Here is a 17802-nt window from a genome sequence, read left to right on the forward strand (position 1 = left end):
ATCTGCTAACACTTTATTTTGATGCTCCCCAACAGACATTCTACTGACTATAAGTAACTTTGCAACTACATGTCAACTTATACTTCTAACCCGAACCCTAACCTAACAGTATACTAATACCCTAATGAGAGTTAGTTGACATGTAGTTGCAAAGTTACTTAGTAGATTGTCTAAAGTGGACTATTGAAATATAGTGAAACCAAATTATTTTAGTTGACCAATTAATCATGTAAAAGTGTTTTTATTTCTATATATTGATATGTTACTTCTGTGCTAATACTGCAAATTACCCACAGAGTGCGGTTCAAGCTGGTCAGGTTAAGGTTCCTCCTGGTTACCACCCCATTGATGTTGAGAAGGAATGGGGGCGTCTTCACGTGGCCATTCTGGAGAGGGAGAGACTGCTCAGAATCGAGTTTGAGAGGTGAGGAACATGTCTAAAAACACAGACCTCTCACTCTGCAGTCTTAGTTTTGTTGTAGCTTTGTCTCATGGTCATTGTGAATGTAATTGGTGTGTAATGGAATGACAGATCCTGACTAGAATAGGACAGTCTGCCAGTTCAAAAACTGACATTACATCAGCCATTATAATACACAATGAAGGGCATTCTAGGCTAATAAGAGCTGCGTGAGAAGGATGCATCTCTACCAGATCTCAATGTGACTCCAAAACGTATTTGGATACTTAAGCAGCATTTTGAATTTCATTGCATTTGATACAAAATATCAGATATTAAAAAGTGACATTGGCAGACAGAGCTTCTATATTCACTCTTCTTCGTAATTTTTGCTTAGTGGCTTTTAATCGGCTGGTGTTTTGGTGATTTTTAGTTCATCACATTAACTATTAACATGTTCCACTATTATTTCACAAAGTGACAGCAATTTTTGTCTGTAATTTCATCACTATATGTATTATACTGTATGTATAACCATATGACTGCCTTTGTAACATATTAATACCTCAGTGTTTAGCTATATCGTAATGAACGACAGCGTGAACTGTGCATGCAAATTGTTTAGCCAATCACAACAGACATCATTTATATATACTGTAGACATCTTTAAGGTAAGGTATTCAAAACAGAGAACTAACAATAATGTACGCGCAAATGTAAAGGAGTGTTGTTGGTTTTTTTATCTGGAGTAAATGAAATAAAATGGTTATTAATATTAATCATCTAGAAGGAGAGGGAATATCACCCAGGACACATCCCCTGTCACAAGACAATGTTGCTTTTTGCTGGACAAGAGTAAAATGCAGCACAGATCCTTTATGGGCTGGACTGTGGCTGACCAAGCGCCACAACAACTTTTCCTGGCTGTGGTTTGGTTTGTCCGAGTCCCATGACAGGATTATAACAAGAAAAACATGATTTTATGCATTTCGGAGAAAGTCTTGCATGCTGTTGGATTGTAAAAAATGGCCTTTATGACTGATCCATATCGTTTAGAGCATTTGCTTCTTCGTGGAAAACTGTGAGTTTCTTGATGCATACTATCTTGATATGGGTTTTTTTTTTTTTTTTTTTTTTTTTTTTTTTCAATTACTTTTAACCGTACGGGTGATTTTTAGTGATTGTATGAAGTAATTTCCTATCATATTATTCTCATTTGTATTATTTTAGTTTAGTTTTTAAAAAAAATCCTATCCCTTAATTCTGTTGAGAAAAACTCACTTCCAGTTGTATGTGTGATAGTCCTTCATACACTAGACCTTTGACTATTTGGCATAATGTCTGGTCCCGATGGCACCTATTGTATCCGTTGGCATTCTTATCATTCTTCTTCTGCTCTGGGAGTCTATGGCAGCCTATAGAACTGCTTGCGGGAAAGTTATGAAATTTGGCACACTGATAGAGGACAGTCCCAACATTAACTACAGCAAATTTTGTGTCTCAATATCAAACTGTCGCCACCACTTGTCCAAAATTTCACTCATGTTTTCGCTAATAACTTTTGAACCATAAGGGTTAGAAACAAAATGTTTTCCTCTGATTCCTTGGCCTAATACGATTTGATTGCACCCTATGACTTCATTTTCCATCATAAACCTTTTCCCACAAAATAAATAAATAAATAAATCGAACTCCTCCTAGACGGTTCCTCCAATTTTCATGAAAATCAAATCAGATCATTTTCAGACTATGCTGGCTAAAAGCTTTTTGATAAACCCAACCAATTCAAAGAAGAGCATGCCAGATTGGACGTGAGACTATATCTCCGCAATGCTTTAGTGTATTCTGACCAAACTTGGTACATGTTATCACAAGCATAACCTGAGGCATCATTTCTGATGGTTTGTGCAATGTTGCTATTTCACGTTAAAGCAACGTTTGCGAATATCTTCATCCAATCGAGAAAAAAACACCATAGAAAATTTAGAAACGTAGGTTGTTGGCCATGCAATAAAGCCCAAATGCCAAAATTTTGATAGTAAGTGGCAAACAAATGCAATAAAAGTCGTGCATGGGTCATTTTTTTTATGTAGTCATAGATATATACATTCCTATAACTCCTGAACGAAATGAGATATTTTCACCAAATTTGACACCAAATTTTTTATGGGCACACTCTGAGGACACATAAAAAAGTGGTGTGATTGTGCTTGTTGGTGTTGCTATAACTGAACAAAATATTAAATTGTCACTAACTACAATAAAGTATGCTATATTTTACTGTTGATTTTACTTCTTGCTTGATTCTTTGTGCTTGGCTCATTAATGGCTGCTTGCAGCTATATTTCTGGCCAAGAACTGCCAGTTTAGAAAATTAAAATGTAATAATTTGTATGCAAATTCTGATCATTTCCAGGTTAGAGCGTCTCCAACAGATTGTCAAAAAAGTGCAGATGGAATCAGGCATGTGTGAGGAACAAATCAACCAGACCGAGTCTCTACTGCAGACGGTGAGAGCATGTTCTGCAGAATCTACAAAATGCATGCAAATTTCACCATGAACTATGAAGTTGCCGTGAAGGCTTTGACTTCTATTATAATGACTTTCCTCGTCGCTGTTGTTGCAGGATATCCGTCTCCTGAATGCGGGGAAACAACCGCAGCACACGGTAGAGGTGGAGAGAGATTTGGACAAAGCCGATGGCATGATCCGTCTCCTCTTTAACGATGTACAGCTTCTCAAAGATGGGCGCCACCTGCAGGCGGAGCAGATGTATCGCAGGTGAGTCCATTTGATGTTTCTTGGCACTACTATAGTTGAAAACCTTCCTCCAGTAAAGAATGTCAGTCTACATATGTAAATATTACAAATGATGTCTTTTAAATAATCAAACTCACTGCTAAACATCAAGGAAAAAGAATGACTTGTGATTTTCTTTTTTCAGAGTCTACCGCTTACATGAACGCTTGGTGAACTTACGCAGTGACTACAATCTAAGGCTCAAGTCCAGTGTCAGCACTGCTTCTCGCGTCACCTTCTCTCAAGTTTCCCAGAAGACTGCGCAACGCGCGCGACCCGAGCTCGACGAGGTCACTCTCCACTACGCACAGGACCTGTTAGCCTGGGTGGAGGAGAACCAGCGCAGGATCGATTCTGCCGAGTGGGGCATTGATCTTCCGTCTGTGGAATCTCAGCTGGGCAGCCACAGAGGTCTTCACCAAACCATCGAGGACTTCAAGGCTAAGATCGAGCGAGCACGTGCAGATGAGGTACTTTTTTTTTTTTTTTTTTTTTTTTTTTACAAATTAATCATTAATATCAAATTATGCAACTATAAAAAGTGTACACAATGCGATATATGAAGCGATATATATATATATATATATATATATATATATATATATATATATATATATATATATATATATATATCGCATAAAGCGATATAAACCATATAGCAAATTTCGCAAAATGTAAATTATAATATCGGCCAGTTCTAATCTACTAAATATGGTTATAAGGCAAGAAGATATTATAAACATTAACATCATGATTTACTGTAAAGCTGCTTTGAAACAATGTGTGTTGTAACTTGTAATTGGACTTGAATAACCAAATGTACAATTTTACTTTCTAATTTTACTTTAAAGAGCTTTAGATCTGACGTCTCTACCTCTTTGTGTATTACAGAGCCAACTCTCACCTGTGAGTAAAGGCACATACAGAGAATATCTGGGCAAACTGGATCTGCAGTACAACAAACTGCTGGTGAGCGTTCTAACCAGTAGCTATTGAAAATCGTTAAGCCTGTGCACGTCCATCTAAACATATAGTGTATACTTCTTCTCTCCAGAACTCCTCCAAGTCCCGCATGAGACATCTTGACCAGCTATATAACTTTGTCAGCGCTGCCACCAAGGAACTGATGTGGCTTAATGACAAAGAGGAAGAGGAGATTAATTACGACTGGAGTGAGCGCAACACCAACATGGGTGCTAAGAAAGAGAACTACTCAGTAAGTGTAGAGCATTTTATAAACCTGTTTAGGGTTAGGATTTAGGGGATATTTTTGACTTTGATTGGTTGGTTAAATGGGTTGTTCCAGGACTTGTTGCTTATTGTAGTTGGACGTGTAAATGGAGGATATTTTACAGTTTGAAGTGCTCTTCATGGCTTAATTAATTCCTCAGGGACTCATGCGAGAACTGGAACTTAGGGAGAAGAAGGTCAATGACATCAAGGCCACTGGAGACAGACTCATTAACGACGGCCATCCAGGCAAGAAGACTGTTGAGGTACGGCATGAACTACACTTCTTACATCACATAAGTATCATAGATACATTGCTGTTCAAAAGTTTGGGGTCGGTAAGATTGCTTAATGTTTTTGACAGAAGTCTCAAGGCTGCATTTATTTGATCAAAAATACAGTAAAAACAGTAATACTGCAAACTAGAGGTTGAAGTTCGCAAACAAACTTTGATGTTGGCTTGAGAAAGCCCTGAACTTGAAGCAGGACTCGAACTCTGGTCGCCTTGTGCAGAGCTGCAGCAAATCTCGTGGTGCTGCCCACAGTGATATTACTCCGAAATCAAATGTGTTGTAACATTTCTTACAATTTCTGTTTGTTCTGAATCAAATATAGAGAAAATAACAGTAAGATTACATTTATTTGAATACATTAATGAGAGAGCGACTAGTTCTACGTTTGCAGCGTCTCTATCGTGCTGTCTGAGATGTGGCTCTCTGTGTCAAACAAAACTGTTCCCACAAAGTTGGGAGCATGAAATTGTCCAAAATGTCTTGGTATGCTGAAGCATTAAGAGTTCCTTTCACTGGAACTAAGGGGCCAAGCCCAACCCCTGAAAAACAACCCCACACCATAATCCCCCCTCCACATAACTTTACACTTGGCACAATGCGGTCAGGCAAATACTGTTCTCCTGGCCACTGCCAAACCCAGACTCGTCCATCAGATTGCCAGACAGAGAAGCGTGATTCGTCACTCCAGAGAACACGTCTCCACTGCTCTAGAGTCCAGTGACGGCGTGCTTTACACCACTGCATCCGACGCTTTGCATTGCACTTGGTGATGTAAGGTTTGGATGCAGCTGCTCGGCCATGGAAACCCATTCAATGAAGCTCTCTACACACTGTTCTTGAGCTAATCTGAAGGCCACATGGAGTTTGGAGGTCCGTAACTATTGACTCTGCAGAAAGTTGGCTACTTCTGTGCACTGTGCGCCTCAGCATGCGCTGACCCCACTCTGTGATTTTACGTGGCCTACCACTTCATGGCTGAGCTGCTGTTGTTCCCAATTGCTTCCACTTTGTTATAATACCACTAACAGTTGACCGTGGAATATTTAGTAATGAGGAAATTTCATGAATGGACTTATTGCACAGGTGGCAACCTATCACGGTACCACGCTTGAATTCACTGAGCTCCTGAGAGCGACCCATTCTTTCACAAATGTTTGTAGAAGCAGTCTTCATGCCTAGGTGCTTGATTTTATACACCTGCGGCCATTAAATAGCATTTCAATATGTTGGCTTTCTCAAGCATTTCTCATGAATATTATTTAAACATATATGGCAGACTTAAAACAATATTTTCACCTGCCATGGTGTAGTGTTTACTACAGTTGACCGGGTGGATCAGGTAGTCCAAACTGGTGTGATTGAGTGGAGGCGGGGACTAATTTGCATATTTAACGATCCATGTATACTAAATGAAGCAAGGGCCTAGAGTTACATTCAAGCTATTTTAAGGCATAAATATGTTGTGTTTTAAGGGATAAAATTATTGACTGCAGTGGACTTAAAAAAAAAACTTAGTGACCCCAAACATCTGAACACTAACAGTAAGTTGTATTTGTTACATACGTGTTGTGTTGGGGATCTTCAGGCCTTCACCGCAGCTCTGCAGACCCAGTGGAGCTGGATCCTTCAAGTATGCTGTTGCATTGAAACTCATCTCAAAGAGAACACTGCATACTTCCAGGTACGGCATCATCAAATGTCCGTCAAATATAACGTAACCACGTTCTTTACCTCAGCAAAACTTTTTGTTGGTCAGTCATGTATAAACGGTACTCTTCTCTTTCTCCACCTCCATCATCTGTTTTACCAAAAGTTCTTTGCTGATGTGAGAGATGCTCAGGAGAGGATGAAGAAGATGCAGGAGACCATGAAGAAGAAGTACATGTGTGATCGCACCACCACTGCCACTCGTTTGGAGGATTTACTCCAAGACGCTGTTGTGAGTTTTAGTATATAAATAGTGAATAGTGTTATCTAATCTAAAGTGTTACCATATACATATTGTAATGCTGGTATTTGTTTTGCGGGTGTACGGTTATTGATAGTGATTGCTTACTGCAAAGATTTACTTTTATTGATGAATTTTATTCATCACAGGAGGAAAGAGAGCAGCTGAACGAGTTTAAGACTGACATCGCCAGCCTGAACAAGAGAGCCAAATCGGTCATCCAGCTGAAGCCGCGAGACCCCACCACCCCCTTCAGAGGCAAACTGCCCATCCAGTCCGTGTGTGACTTCAAACAGATGGAGGTAGACGCAGTCACATTCGCTCTTACACACGGTCAGCCGGCGCTTTGTGCTGCATGCTTAAATCCCTGTTTCCCATAACAGATCACGATGCACAAGGGCGACGAGTGCGCACTCGTCAATAACTCCCAGCCCTTCCAGTGGAAGGTTCTGCACCGCTCGGGCAACGAGGCCGTCGTACCTTCTGTCTGCTTCCTGGTGCCGCCCGTCAACAAGGAGGCTGTCGAGAGTGTGTCCAGGTAAATGATATAAACGCCACTGTAACGGTGGAGTCCTTTAAACAAACATTGGTCTTTACTGCCTACCTGTGTTGTTTTGGTATCATTGGTACAGTTTTTGTTTGACCGCTATGTTGATGTTTCTCACAGTCTGGAGGCTGGTCACCAGCAGACTCTGGTTCTGTGGCAGAAACTGCACGCTGACCTCAGGAGTCTGCTGTCCTGGCAATACCTGATGAAAGACATTCATCTCATCCGCTCATGGAACATCTCTATGGTCTGTTCTCTGCTTTATTCATGTCATTTAGTCATGTATTGATGTTTGAGCTATTAAGTTAACAAATAAGTGATTATGAAATGTATTTATGAAACTTATTTGGAGGTAATGTAATGGCTGATTATTTCACTAGATATATACGATATGTGACCTTGAACCACAAAACCAGTAATAAAGGTCAATTTTTTGAAATTGAGCTTTCCATTGATGTATGTTAGGATATGATTGGACAATATTTGGCCTATTTGGAATCTGATGGTGCAAAAAAATCTAAATATTGAGAAAATTGCCTTTAAAGTTGTCCAAATGAAGTCCTTAGCAATGCATATCCACTCACAAAAATACATTTTTGATATAGTTACAGTAGGAAATTTACAAAATATCTTCATGGAACATGATCTTTACTTAATATCCTAATGATTTTTGGCATAAAAGAAAAATCGATAATTTTGACCCATACAATGTATTGTTGGCTATTGCTACAAATATATCTGTGCGAATTATGACTGGTTTTGTGGTTCAGGGTCACATTTATGTTATTTTTGCTTTAAATAAAGTTTTTATGATATCAGAAATTGCAGTAGGCACAAATAAAGCTATAGGATAAAAAACTACAATAGAACAAAGACACAAATGAAAAACCTTCAAGCACTAGACATGGAAACAAATGACATGAATTGTAAAGTAATTAAATGTACAAAAAAAAACAATACATACACTGCGTCTGAAATCAAAGACTTTCATAGTATATAGTATGTGAAAAATAGTTCTTTACTATCCCATGAGGCCACAGGAGGGGATTTGTGAATGGCGATGTAGTTACGCAATTGATGCTGGTAAGTCACATGACGGTAACAACATTGTGGATGTAGTACATCCGAATTTCATTCATACTATACAGAACATAGTTTTTTAACAGTTGAAATAGAAATTCATATGTAGTAGCTACTCAGACGGTATGTGATTTCTGAAGCGGCGACAGTCTTCACTGTGCAAATTAAATAAACATTTATTCTTATTAAATTAACAAAAGTGATTCAGTCAAGAGCAGTGAAAGATTGTTTGATTAGCGTGGAACTAATTTAATTAATTTAATTTTGCCATCCAAAACCTGGTGCGCACCAAACAAGTGGAGCAAGACTCACGTCCGCTTCCAAACAAACTCTGGTGAGGTTCGACTGAAATATGAACGCAACACAGACCAAAGATATCTAAACGAAACAAAAACACCCTAAAAAAACAGAATGCTGAAGCATACCTGTTTTTTTTTTTCTCGTCATAGTCACGATGTTACCCATCACAGTTTGGTACAGGCATCAGAACCATGTCGCTTCGCAGCAGATCTTCGTTTGTGTGTGTGACAGAGGGATTCCTGCTGCTTTTTTGACTCCGTTACACATTTTATAAACTCTTCAGTTCTCAGCTGGTCAAAATACCATCATATGTACGCACATACAACAAGCACATTTAGCCCAGAACACAGCATTTTTGGATGTTTAAGTTCCGTTGCAAAAGGTTTTTTTAGGATCTTTAGGTTTGTTCTTAAAAATGACAGTGTGAACGCTAAGCGAACCAGGACTAAATGTATTATTTTCTTTTTTCGGTCTGGACCAAAAGAACCAAGAGGACCGAAATACAAATGTGAACACGCTCTAATTCGCCACTGCTTCCATCGAGATTTCATTGAGGTTTTTTTTTTTTTTTTTTTTTTATGAGTAAAATAAGGTCTGCTGTTCAAATTGTATCATCAAGTTATGTTTACCACAGACCTTATTTTACTTGTAAATTAAAAAACCACCAAGGAACCAGTGGAAAATTAGACTTCCAGGTTTTGACATTATCCTATTGCTCTTGAACAAAATCACTTGTATTTTAAACCACAAGGCTTAAAAACACATTCAGATGAAAAGCTTTCGTTATGGCCCGGCATGTAAATGCGATAGAGACGACAGTCTAAAACCTGTACCGGTTTATCATGTCTACGGGTATATGTCCCAACCCTAGTTCTGCAGTAAACAAGATGGGATTTAACTTGATTTTCAGTTGCAGATCCACTGAGTTATATTTAGGAAACAGTCGGTAAACAAGGAGAATTGCTTTATTGAATAAAAGGGCCTTCAAGGGCTCTCCCAAACAAATTAAAGAGAAGACGTGATTTAACCGTTTTAACATCCGAGAATAAGTTTGGACAAAAGACAAAATTAAGATTATTGTTATCTCGTCATTGAAATAATCACAGAAAAGATACAAACATAACCATTTAGAATTTGAAAATAGCTTTTTGGGTTTATATGTTTGTCCACTTGTGTTTCAGTTCAAGACGATGAAGTCAGACGAGTACCAGCTGATTTTGAGGAACCTTCAACTGCACTATCAGGACTTTCTCAAAGACAGCCGAGACTCGAAGCTTTTCGATTCAAATGAAAACATGCAGATCGAAAGGGACTATAAGGAGACAACACAGCATTTCGACAACCTGCTCCGCACCCTGGAGAAAGGTACAGACTTCACCCCACAGTAAACAGGAAGCCTCTGACAAAGCCCAATGTGTACCATGAAACGCTTTTGAAAAATGAGGGTGATATTTGTACATATGTTGGGTAACTGTTAAATTCACGTTACAGGAGCAGGTGTCAGAGCACAGGGTGAGTCTTGTGCTCCTGCTGACAGTCATGGATCAGCTGCATTATAAATGGAAAAACATGTGTCGGCTTTTGTCGTTGTTTGTCTCCTGTGCTTTAGCTAACTGCGCATCTCTACAGAGTGTGCATGTACTGGATTTAAACTCAATATAGTGTTCAATACAGAGGAAAAACGTGTCCTGGTCAAACGATTAATTTCTATCTCTGTATTGCTCATATTTTTGTAATTTAGATGACATCCAATAAGGGGATTCCAATGAAACATGTTGGATTCCCAACATGGAATCCTAAAATCAAAATAAAGAAACAGTGTCTTGTACACCAAGTGCAAAGAGCCCACCTCATTGGTAGAGGCTATACACAGTAACTCCGCCCACATTGTCTGATTGAGAGAAAATGACAAAAGAAATCCCGCTGATAACAGGATCAGTGGCATGGAGACTAAAGGTCTTTGCACACTGAGTCTGAAATTTTCAGGCACAATCTGTTTTTATATTCCATCTCTTTGTATTCCGCTCTTTGTTTGTCATACAGTGCTTTGTGCTGTGAGATGAAGTGGATCAACTTATTCAGGATTTTGGCGTTCGCTTGTACGGTGACTCTGAATTGTCAAAAAATCTCTCAAAATGCTTGCTACAGATGCAAAAAATGCAGAAAATTGAACCCAATCCGAATTATTTTATGACTCACAAAACGATTTGGAGGCAGTGTGTAAACACGTGCGAAAATCTCGGACGAGAATTTCTGTCTCTTTTGATGCAACCAACATATATATTCACCTTTTTTTTTTTTTTGCATATCAGATCAGAGAGGTGTTTATTTCAAGTAAAACCAAAGAAAAGTGTAAATAAAGTGCCTAACGGATATTTAATAGCGGGAATAAAGTGTTTGTCTGCAGGGTTATAGCGGAGGGATTTATGGACAGGGACAAGTAATGTCCCAATAAGGCAGCATCCATTTATGCGTTTGATAAATATAACCATATGCACTAAATATGTTGTTACTACATACTGTTTTAAAATATACTACAATACACTGAAGTGCAAATAGTATCTGCCAGTGTTTGCACTAAGTAAAAATAACATCTAACCAATATTTACACTTACATTGCAAAGAAAATAATGCTATTTTCCACATTGTAAATAGCATCTATCTCTATTTGCACTTAGTATAAATAGCATTTAACATAAAGAAATAAGAAATTATATTTTGCTTTAAGTGTTCATGCTAATTAACCATATTATTTTTTTTAAAAAATGTATACATCTGGGAAGTTTTTTGTACTTTTTAAAATTTGTGATGATTTAAATACAAAAAAATGAATGCAATAATATTTATGTATTTATTTATTTAATAATATTTTTTATTTTCATAAGCTGTAATAGTTCCTGAAATAGGCTTCATTTTCTTCATGCATTGTGTTATATGGGTCAGTGACGAATAAGGTTTTTAAAAGTGTAAAAAAACATAATGTAGATATAATTAATTTTGAAGTTTTATTAAGTGTTAACAATGAGATTATGTGTTTTTCATAATCAATTAACACTGATTTTGTCTTTTTTTTTACAAGATGGACAAAATTCGTCACCAAAAAAGTCATTCGGTTTAACCAAAATTTCGAAATGATGATATTTTCAAACAGTGATAACAGGCTGATTTCTAGCTAGCTAGCAAACAAAAGGATAATCAAACGTTTTATATTTAGTACAAGTTTTTAAAATATTACAACATTTTCCATGTTTTATAGCGGTTGTACCGAATGACCTGATGTTTCGGGACATGCGTATGAGCGAAAGTGAAAACATGAATCTTTCAAATAGTTAAGAGAGAGTTAGTTACTTTGCTTCACCATCATGTGGTCCTTTGCAGGCGTCTGAATGATGTCACATCCTGTCACATAATACTGACTGCATGACTTGATCCAAAATGGTCCCTTTATATCAGTTACTCCGAATTACATCAATGAAATAAATTTTTCCAGACATTGTTTCTCATAACAAAGCAACGACTTCTACAAATAATTTTAATACTATTTTGCTCTGTTGATATATTATGTTATAAAATCATGCCAGAATAAAAAAATATATACATTTATTACATTTTAAGATATTTTAATCACAAATAAAATGGCTGTATTGGCCTTTGGACGGTTAAACCGAATGACCTTTTGACACTTCAAAATCTTTAAAATACCTTTATATGTAGCAAAATATAATTAAAACCTTTTGGATTCAATAAAAGAGATCTAGTTGTACTACTTTACATACTTTGGATGTCATATCTTTTTTTTTTTATTATTATTAAGGCCTTTGGACAAAAAAATGCCCCGTCACGTCATTGACCCATATACTGTGTCTTTTCTTTTGATTTTGGAATGTCATTTGTACCACTAACACAGAAGGAATGTGTGTGACATGAATGTTGGCTGCAATGCACAGATAAAATTAAAAATAAACTGTTGCTTTTATTTAGAAAACCATATTAACAAATCTTTTGTGTTCACAGGCGAGCAGGATGAATCCATATGCAAGTCGTACATCACCCAAATCAAAAACCTGCGCGTGCAGATCGAAGATTGCGAGTCTCGCACAGTGGCCCGTATCCGACAGCCTGCGGGTAAAGATCCGCTCATAGACTGCAGTCAGAAGAGTGCGGAACAGAAGGTACGGCAGAAAAATCACTGTCTTGCCCACAACCTTTCTTTTCCTTTTATCCAGGTAAAAACTCCTGTGCAACTGAAATATGTGTATACATATTTTAATCATATTTGTGATTGTGATGAATGAGCAAATTTCACAAAACCTGTCAAAAACATGTCCGTCCTATTTCAGCCTAAAATCGTAGGGGGGAAAATTTATAATTTATGGCCATTGCTATTTTTTACCTCGTGACATTTTTCATGACTATTAAGTCTACAGTATTTCCCTCAAATTTTCTTCTTATTGTAATGCATCCAGATGTTTTGTAGCTCATTTATTGCAATAGCGAGTTTACATCTCGCAATTTAGACTTTTTTCTAAGAATGAAATGATATAAAGTCGCAATTGCGAGAAATAAAGTGAGAATTGCAAGATATAAACTCGCAATTCAATTGGACTTTATAACTCGCAATTATGAGTTTATATCTCACAATTCTCACTTTATTTCATTGCAAGTTTATATTATGCTACTGTAATTTACTGTATTATGCTACTATAATTCGGAATTGCAAGATATAAACATGCAATTGTGAAAAAAAAAAGTTTACTGCTTACTTTATTTCTCACAACTGTGATTTTATATCATGCATTTCTAAGAAAAAAAGTCTGAATTGTGAGGTAAAAAGTTGCAATTACCTCTTTTAGTTTTTATTCCATGGTGGAAACAAGCTTCCATAAAATTCTTATTACCATAGTGCAGAATAAATTAAAGACAGAACAACAAATACTGAAACAATTTGAGGTATAAAAGTAATGAGAATGAGATTTTTTCCCCCCTGAAAATATTGTCCCAATATTAAAAATATGAAGCTGAAAATACGCTTTTTTTTTCTTTTTTTTTTTTGATTATGGTGTCAAAATATGACTTGGACCATTTTCTTTGTCATATTTAACAAAATGGATCAGATCTTCTGAGAGTTTCTATTTCTGCTCAAACAGAAAGTGCATGCGGAGTTGGAAGGCATTAAGAAGAACCTGGATAAAGTGTCTCAGAAAGCTGAGGAGGTTCTGGCCTCCCCGGAGCAGTCCAGCACTCCCGTCCTGCGCTCAGAGCTGGCTGTCACCCTGCAGAAGATGGACCAAACCTACAACCTGTCCTCAGTGTACCTGGAGAAGTAAGAACCACTCTCAGCTAAGCAGTATTTGTCTTTTGAACAACATTTCCATCGTTCAGAATACTAGTCGCAAGCATGCTGCTTTTCATGTGTTTTGTCTCTAATTAATTAGTGTGTACACTACCTGTCAAATATTTGAAATAATTAAGATTTTTTGAAAGAAGTCTCTTATGTTCATCAAGGCTGCAAAAACTGCTGATAATAATAAGAAATGTTTCTTGAGCAGCAAATCATCATATTAGAATGATTTCTGAAGGATCATGTGACACTGAAGACTGGAGTAACGATGCTGAAAATTCAGCTTTGAACACCGGAATAAATTACATTTTGCAATATATTCAATGTTACAGTCAAATAAATGAAATAAAATGCAGCCTTGGTGAGCAGAAGAGAGTCTTAATTATTTCAAACTTTTGACCGGTAGTGTATTATTATTATGTACTAATTTAATCAGGAATAAGATTAGCTAAACTCTTTCCTCTGTAGACTCAAGACAATAGAAATTGTGATCCAGAACACAAAAGGGGCAGAAGATGTCGTGAAGAAATATGAGAACCGCCTGCGTGAGGTTCACACGGTTCCTTCAAACATCCAGGAGGTGGAGAACTACTGTTCTGAGCTCAAGGTAACATGGGATGGAAAATTGAGTGTCTTTGTTTTGTATGACACTAGGTGAATACTACTTATTTAATATGTAGATGATGATGTAGATCAGTGCTTGACTCCAATTTTTCCTTAATTTAAATTTCAGGATTCCAGAAGTTTTAAGTGAACTGCTGATGTAGATATATGAATAGAAGAAAATAAAATTGTGTAAAAAAAAGAGGCTATCGGTATTTTAAGCCAATTCAAACTGAGTTTAGTGGACATTTAATTGTCAATTCTGTTGCACCAAACTTAATAGCAAAATAATGTCTGTGTTCAGGTTTCCCAATCTGCCATTGTTTAGGCAAACAGATAGTCATGTGTTGGGCTGATTCATAAACTACCAGAATATGTTTTGAAGAGCCACAGTTTTGCACTGTTTGGGAAAAATCAACTTGCATAGGGTTGACTCAGCATATTATTCTTGGAAACTAGAAAGAATTTTAACATGGAAAAAACCACAGTTATACACCCAAAAATGAAAATTCTCTCATCATTTCCTCACCCTCATGGCAATACAAATATGCATGATGATCTTCTTTCTGTGGAACATGAAAGAAGGTATTTTAAAGAATGTTGGTACCCAAACAGTTCATATTCACTTCCATTATTTGGACCAAAAAATACAGTGGAAGTCAATGGGAACCGAAACTGTTTGGTTACCAACATTCTTCAAAATACAGGTTTGGAAAGACAAGATGGTGAGTAATTGATGACAGAACATTCATTTATGGGTGGACTGTTGACTGAGACAAAACTCTTTGCCCAATTGGTTATTTTAATGAAAAAGCATATATACTGTCTACTGTATGTACAATGTAGTTACATTAATTTTATTTCGGGATCAAGTCAACTTGTTCTTGTATGTTCAGAAAATGCGTGTGGAGGCAGAAACCCAGCGGCCTGTGTTTGATGATATGGAGGGTGAGCTGGCCAAGGCCACATCGGTCAGCCAGCGCATGCTTCAGGTTTACACTGAACGGGACACTGAGCTAGAACACTACAGACAGCTCCTGAGCAGCCTGCAGGACCGCTGGCGCGCCGTCTTCGCCCAGATCGACCTGCGTCATCGCGAGCTGGAGCAGCTTGGCCGGCAGCAGGGCTACTACAGGGAGAGCTACGACTGGCTCATCCGCTGGATCGCAGATGCCAAACAGCGGCAGGAGAAGATCCAGGCAGTGCCCATAATTGACAGCAAGACACTAAAAGAACAACTGGCACAGGAGAAGGTACTGAATGACACAAGCTTTCTATAAAGGGTGTTTCAAACTGCGCTTAAAGGTGCCCTAGAACGTCCTTTCACAAGATGTAATATAAGTCTAAGGTGTCCCCTGAATGTGTCTGTGAAGTTTCAGCTCAAAATACCCCATAGATTTTTTTTTTATTAATTTTTTTTAACTGCCTATTTTGGGGCATCATTAACTATGCACCGATTCAGGCTGCGGCCCCTTTAAATCTCGCACTCCCTGCCCCCCGAGCTCGCGACTATAAAACTAATATAACCAAACAGCTAATATAACCCTCAAATGGATCTTTACAAGATGTTCATCATGCATGCTGCATGCATGCTTTGGATCATGTGAGTATAGTATTTATTTGGATGTTTACATTTGATTCTGAATGAGTTTGATGGTGCTCCGTGGCTAACGGCTAATGCTACACTGTTGGAGAGATTTATAAAGAATGAAGTTGTGTTTATGAATTATACAGACAGCAAGTGTTTAAAAATGAAAATAACAATGGCTCTCTTGTCTCCGCGAATACAGTAATAAACAATGGTAACTTTAACCACATTTAACAGTACATTAGCAACATGCTAACGAAACATTTAGAAAGACAATTTACAAATATCACTAAAAATATCATGATATCATGGATCATGTCAGATATTATTGCTCCATCTGCCATTTTTTGCTATTGTTCTTGCTTGCTTACCTAGTCTGTTGATTCACCTGTGCAGATCCAGATGTTACTTGCTGCCCTTGTCTAATGCCTTTCATAATGTTGGGAACATGGGCTGGCATTATGCAAATATTGGGGGCGTACACCCCGACTGTTACGTAACAGTCAGTGTTATGTTGAGATTCGCCTGTGTCTTTTAAACAAATGAGATTTATATAAAAAGGAGGAAACAATGGAGTTTGAGACTCACTGTATGTCATTTCCATGTACTGAACTCTTGTTATTTAACTATGCCGAGATAAATTAAATGTTTCATTCGAGGGCACCTTTAACACTTTTTTAATTATTTCAAACTGTACTTTTTAAAAAATCATTACCAGCTTCACCTTACCTCATTAGATATTTATGCGCATTGTTGCAGTCACATCATAAACATCTGCTATGTTTCATTTCAATGTCTAAGTGAACTAAAAATAACAATGGCCAGTGAAATCAAATGCATTAATTGAAGTGACGAACAAAGTATTATTTTTGTAGTATGTTTCAGAGAGTTAAGTGCCAACATTTCCACAGATTGACAAACAGGGTTTACAAATGACCAGTGTGGCATCTTAAAATTTGAACAAAGTTTGAGCAGTGTGAAATATGGAAGATCAATACATTTTGAAAAAATGTCAGAAGAGGAGCTTCTGGAATATTAATTTCTGTGCATTAGTTCTCTGATACACATTGTGATTAATTAATTTATTTTTTAATTGCTTTTTTTAGCGCATTGAAAAGGTAGAAATATAATATACTGATTTTTCCCTCACAGAAACTTCTTGAAGAGATTGAGAAAAACAAAGAGAAAGTTGATGAGTGTCAGAAATATGCCAAAGCTTACATTGATACAATTAAGGTAAGAGATTTATACATTTGAATATGATTTCAAATGTAATATATTCCTGTGGTGCAAAGCTGAATTTTCAGCATCATTCCATTATGTTGTATCATAGTTTCCAAAAAATGTGAAGCAGCACAATGTTTTCAACATTGTTAATAATCAGAAATGTTTCTTGATCAACAAATCAACATATTAGAATGATTTCTGAAGGCTTATGTGACACTGAAGACTGGAGTAACGATTTGTTACTTGGAGTGCTACAATCATTATTATTATTATTTTTTTTTTCTCAGGATTATGAACTACAGTTGGTTGCCTACAAAGCTCAGGTAGAACCTCTGACTTCTCCTTTGAAGAAAACCAAGATGGACTCTGCCTCTGATAACATAATTCAAGAGGTTGGAAAAGCTCATAGATCAGTTCATTCTAATTTATACATTTGCATTAGTGG

The 17802-nt window shown here is 37.2% G+C and overlaps 1 protein-coding gene across 19 annotated transcripts in view; it reads left to right on the top strand.

Annotated features, from left to right (window-relative positions):
* Positions 1 to 17802, top strand: part of plecb (plectin b) — a 168421-nt gene that overhangs the window by 136433 nt on the left and 14186 nt on the right. For 14 of the 19 annotated variants that reach the window (XM_048154116.1, XM_048154118.1, XM_048154121.1 and 11 more), the window contains 20 exons: positions 297 to 424; positions 2817 to 2910; positions 3028 to 3182; positions 3346 to 3670; positions 4092 to 4169; positions 4255 to 4416; positions 4592 to 4696; positions 6309 to 6404; positions 6537 to 6662; positions 6821 to 6973; positions 7055 to 7209; positions 7339 to 7465; positions 9780 to 9963; positions 10090 to 10110; positions 12613 to 12770; positions 13746 to 13921; positions 14408 to 14546; positions 15439 to 15795; positions 17283 to 17366; positions 17645 to 17749. In XM_048154116.1, the coding sequence (XP_048010073.1) occupies positions 297 to 424; positions 2817 to 2910; positions 3028 to 3182; positions 3346 to 3670; positions 4092 to 4169; positions 4255 to 4416; positions 4592 to 4696; positions 6309 to 6404; positions 6537 to 6662; positions 6821 to 6973; positions 7055 to 7209; positions 7339 to 7465; positions 9780 to 9963; positions 10090 to 10110; positions 12613 to 12770; positions 13746 to 13921; positions 14408 to 14546; positions 15439 to 15795; positions 17283 to 17366; positions 17645 to 17749 (2928 nt within the window). The remainder of the gene's footprint in view (positions 1 to 296; positions 425 to 2816; positions 2911 to 3027; positions 3183 to 3345; positions 3671 to 4091; positions 4170 to 4254; positions 4417 to 4591; positions 4697 to 6308; positions 6405 to 6536; positions 6663 to 6820; positions 6974 to 7054; positions 7210 to 7338; positions 7466 to 9779; positions 9964 to 10089; positions 10111 to 12612; positions 12771 to 13745; positions 13922 to 14407; positions 14547 to 15438; positions 15796 to 17282; positions 17367 to 17644; positions 17750 to 17802) is intronic. The other 5 variants (XM_048154107.1, XM_048154126.1, XM_048154110.1 and 2 more) reach the window with 1 other exon arrangement.

This window comes from Megalobrama amblycephala, linkage group LG13 (assembly GCF_018812025.1).
Source record: "Megalobrama amblycephala isolate DHTTF-2021 linkage group LG13, ASM1881202v1, whole genome shotgun sequence".
Classification (NCBI taxonomy): Eukaryota; Metazoa; Chordata; class Actinopteri; order Cypriniformes; family Xenocyprididae; genus Megalobrama; species Megalobrama amblycephala.